The sequence below is a fragment of the Bos indicus genome, chromosome 14 (genome assembly GCF_029378745.1).
Source record: "Bos indicus isolate NIAB-ARS_2022 breed Sahiwal x Tharparkar chromosome 14, NIAB-ARS_B.indTharparkar_mat_pri_1.0, whole genome shotgun sequence".
Classification (NCBI taxonomy): Eukaryota; Metazoa; Chordata; class Mammalia; order Artiodactyla; family Bovidae; genus Bos; species Bos indicus.
In genome coordinates, this window is record NC_091773.1 from 21,953,712 (window position 1) to 21,957,066 (window position 3,355).

At 60.3% G+C, this 3,355-nt stretch overlaps 1 protein-coding gene across 1 annotated transcript; it reads left to right on the plus strand.

Moving 5' to 3' along the window:
• The first annotated feature begins 1,505 nt into the window (after window positions 1-1,505).
• NPBWR1 (neuropeptides B and W receptor 1) lies at window positions 1,506-2,941 on the plus strand. The gene has a single exon (XM_070802162.1). It carries the CDS (start codon window positions 1,805-1,807, stop codon window positions 2,798-2,800), a length of 996 nt encoding a protein of 331 aa, XP_070658263.1. The 5' UTR covers window positions 1,506-1,804; the 3' UTR covers window positions 2,801-2,941.
• The last annotated feature ends 414 nt before the right edge of the window (window positions 2,942-3,355 follow it).

Consider the following 3,355-nt stretch of genomic DNA (forward strand, 5'->3'; position numbering starts at 1 on the left):
CAGCCTGCCAGGCTCCTCTGTCCATGGGAATCTCCAGGCAAGAATACTGCCATGGGTTGCCATTTCCTTCTCCAGGGGATCTTCCCTATCCAGGGATGCATAGCTACATATATATGTGTGTGTTATATGTACACTATCTGTGCTATATATTTTATATTTTTTTCTTTCACTTAACATCATGTCGTGTTTGCCACATTTTTGCTCATGGATGTAGCCTGACTCTCTTGTCATTTTTTTTTTCACACAAAGCATGAAACTGCAGGGAAATCAAAATTATACAGATTCTAGTAAAAAGAGGACTGAGTGGGTAAGGGAAAGCATTTGGATTTCTGCCCCTTCCAAGCTTCTTCCACTGGCTGCTTCCAGTCTCCTCCTCAGTGTCTCAGGCCCTGTCCTCTACCAAGGCATCACAAAGGACCAAACATGCGTGTTACTCGGGTTCTTGCTCCTGTGAAAGGGAGACTTATCCCAGGGACGCGGCACAGACTCTCATGAGCTGTAATTTGCTGGCTTTCCCAAAGAAAACAGGAATTAAAAAAAAACTTTTAGAAAATGTTTATTTTTTTGTGTTTCTTACATGTTTTGTTTACTGCTTTAAATGTAGCTTTCTAGAATTGTTGTGAGCATTTTCTGTAGCATTCAATATATTTTTTAATTTTACGGGGCCTCCCAGAGGACTCAGTGGTAAAGAATCCACCTGCCAATGCTGGAGACCCAGGTTCCATCCTTGGGTCGGGAAGATCCCCTGGAGGAGAAAATGGCAACCCACTCCAGTATTCTTGCCTGGAGAATCCCATGGACAGAGGAGCCTGGCAGGCTACAGTCATAGGGTCGCACTGAGCCCGCTCGATTTAGCGACTAACAACAACAAATTGGGGGTAGAGTGTAAAAAAAAAAAAAAAAAAAACTGGAATGGGAGCGTCGACTGCATTGCTCTCCTTTTAAAACAGACTCTAACTTTGCTTTTCTTCATTTAAGTCTTAACAGAAGAGTTTTTCATTAATTCAAATCGAGTGAGGTCACACTCCTGGAAGGAAGAAAGTGATTTCTTAAGTTTCGGGTAATGAGATTCTAGGTTCGAGCCCTATTCTGCTTGCGGTTGGGCGCTAGGGGTGGCGGTCAGATCTCCAGGGCTCGCGGTCTGGGTTGCACCAGCCCACGGCTTCCAGGCGGGAGGCGGGACCCGCCAAGGCTCCGGCGGACGTCTCGCGGCTCACACCCGGAGGAGGCGAGCAGCCCGCCCGCGCCGCCGCTGCCTCTCCCGCCGGCTCGCGAAGACGCAGACCCGGTCCCCGCATCGGCCGGGTGAGCCAGCTGCTGTTGTTGGGTGCGCTGTTCCCCGGGGCGCACGGAACCTCGTGGGACCCAAGCTGGCCGCTGCAGGACTCTCTGGGTTGACTCGGACCTCCGGGGGCGGGGTGGGAGCTCAGGTAGGGGAAGTGGGTTTGTGTTTCTCCTATAAAGGTAAGGACTCCTCTCTAGCACTTCCTTGATGTAGCCAACGAGTCAGAGGAAGATTTCAACAGGTGGCCGAGAGCGATCACGTGGGGCAGGTTGGGCGCCGGCCGCCCCCTCCCTTAGGAACTGCTCTTTTCCGCAGAGCTGCGCGTGGTCCACAAGCCTCAGTGGTGCCCTCCGTCCATTCCGCCTGGCAGCCCCGGAGTCCGCGGCGCTGCGGAGAGGGCGGCAGGAACGGGCCTCCCGTAGAAGGCCGGTGACTAGCTCGGAGCGCGGGTCGGGTCCCCGGGACCGCAGACCCCCGCGGGCCAACGGCGGAGAAGACCGAGTCTCTGTCCTCTCCAGGATGCACAACGCGTCGTACTGGGGGCCGGAGCGCGCCAACACGTCGTGCCCCGCGCCCGCACCCACGCTCGGCTGCCCCAACGCGTCCGGGCCGGCGCCGCCGCTGCCGCCGCCGCTGGCCGTGGCCGTGCCCGTTGTGTACGCGGTGATCTGCGCAGTGGGACTGGCGGGCAACTCGGCGGTACTGTTCGTGCTGCTGCGGGCGCCGCGCAGGAAGACCGTCACCAACCTGTTCATCCTCAACCTGGCCGTGGCCGACGAGCTTTTCACGCTCGTGCTGCCTGTCAACATCGCCGACTTTCTGCTGAGGCGCTGGCCCTTCGGGGAGCTCCTATGCAAGCTCGTCGTGGCCGTCGATCAGTACAACACCTTCTCCAGCCTCTATTTCCTCACGGTCATGAGCGCCGACCGCTACCTGGTGGTGCTGGCCACCGCCGAGTCGCGCCGGGTGGCCGGCCGCACGTACGGCGCCGCGCGCGCGGTGAGCCTGGCCGTCTGGGGGGTCGCGACCCTGGTGGTGCTGCCCTTCGCGGTGTTCGCGCGGCTCGACGAGGAGCAGGGCCGGCGCCAGTGCGTGCTGGTCTTCCCGCAGCCCGAGGCCTTGTGGTGGCGCGCGAGCCGCCTGTACACGCTGGTGCTCGGCTTCGCCATCCCAGTGTCCACCATCTGCGTCCTCTACACCTCGCTGCTGTGCCGGCTGCGCGCCATACGCCTCGACAGCCACGCCAAGGCCCTGGACCGCGCCAAGAAGCGGGTGACCGTCCTGGTGGTGGCCATCCTGGCCGTGTGCCTCCTCTGCTGGACGCCCTACCACCTGAGCACCGTGGTGGCGCTCACCACCGACCTCCCGCAGACGCCGCTGGTCATCGCCGTGTCCTACTTCATCACCAGCCTGAGCTACGCCAACAGCTGCCTCAACCCTTTCCTCTACGCCTTCCTGGACGACAGCTTCCGCCGGAGCCTCCGCCAGCTGCTGGCGTGCCGCACCACCTCCTGAGCCCGATAACAAGGAGCCGGCGTTCGGGGTCGCTCAGGGTGGTTCCCGACCCGCGGCGCTCCCGAAACCCCTCCCCCAGCTTGTTAGAGATGCGGATTCTTGGGCCTGTCCCGGGACCTCCGACCTCGGAAGCTCTGTGGCTGCGCGCCCAATTTGAATTTGTCGAGGCCTCAGGGTGCTGCGGGAGCGCGCGGAGCTTGGGGACTGCTGCGGCTGACAGCGCACAGACGGCTGCCTAATGCCAAAGGGCACCGAGGCAACACCGAAGCAACCCCTGAGCTTGACACGGGAGGGGAGGAAGGGGGTTGTGATGCTGAGACCCACTTTCCGTTCCCCTCTAGCCTCCCGCCCCAGCCGAGCGCAGCCCCGATCTAGGAAGAGCCCTCGGCGCCGTCATGGGAGAGGCCCAAGTATGCTGCGGGCGCCCTGGCGTCTGCTCCACGCTCGGCTTCTCGAATTTCCAGCAGCGACCGTCTGCGCTGCTCCAGCTGCAGAGCAGCCTGGCACCGGCCCCTGGCGTTTTTCCGCGCGCTCTCGCCGCGGGGGAAGAGGGTC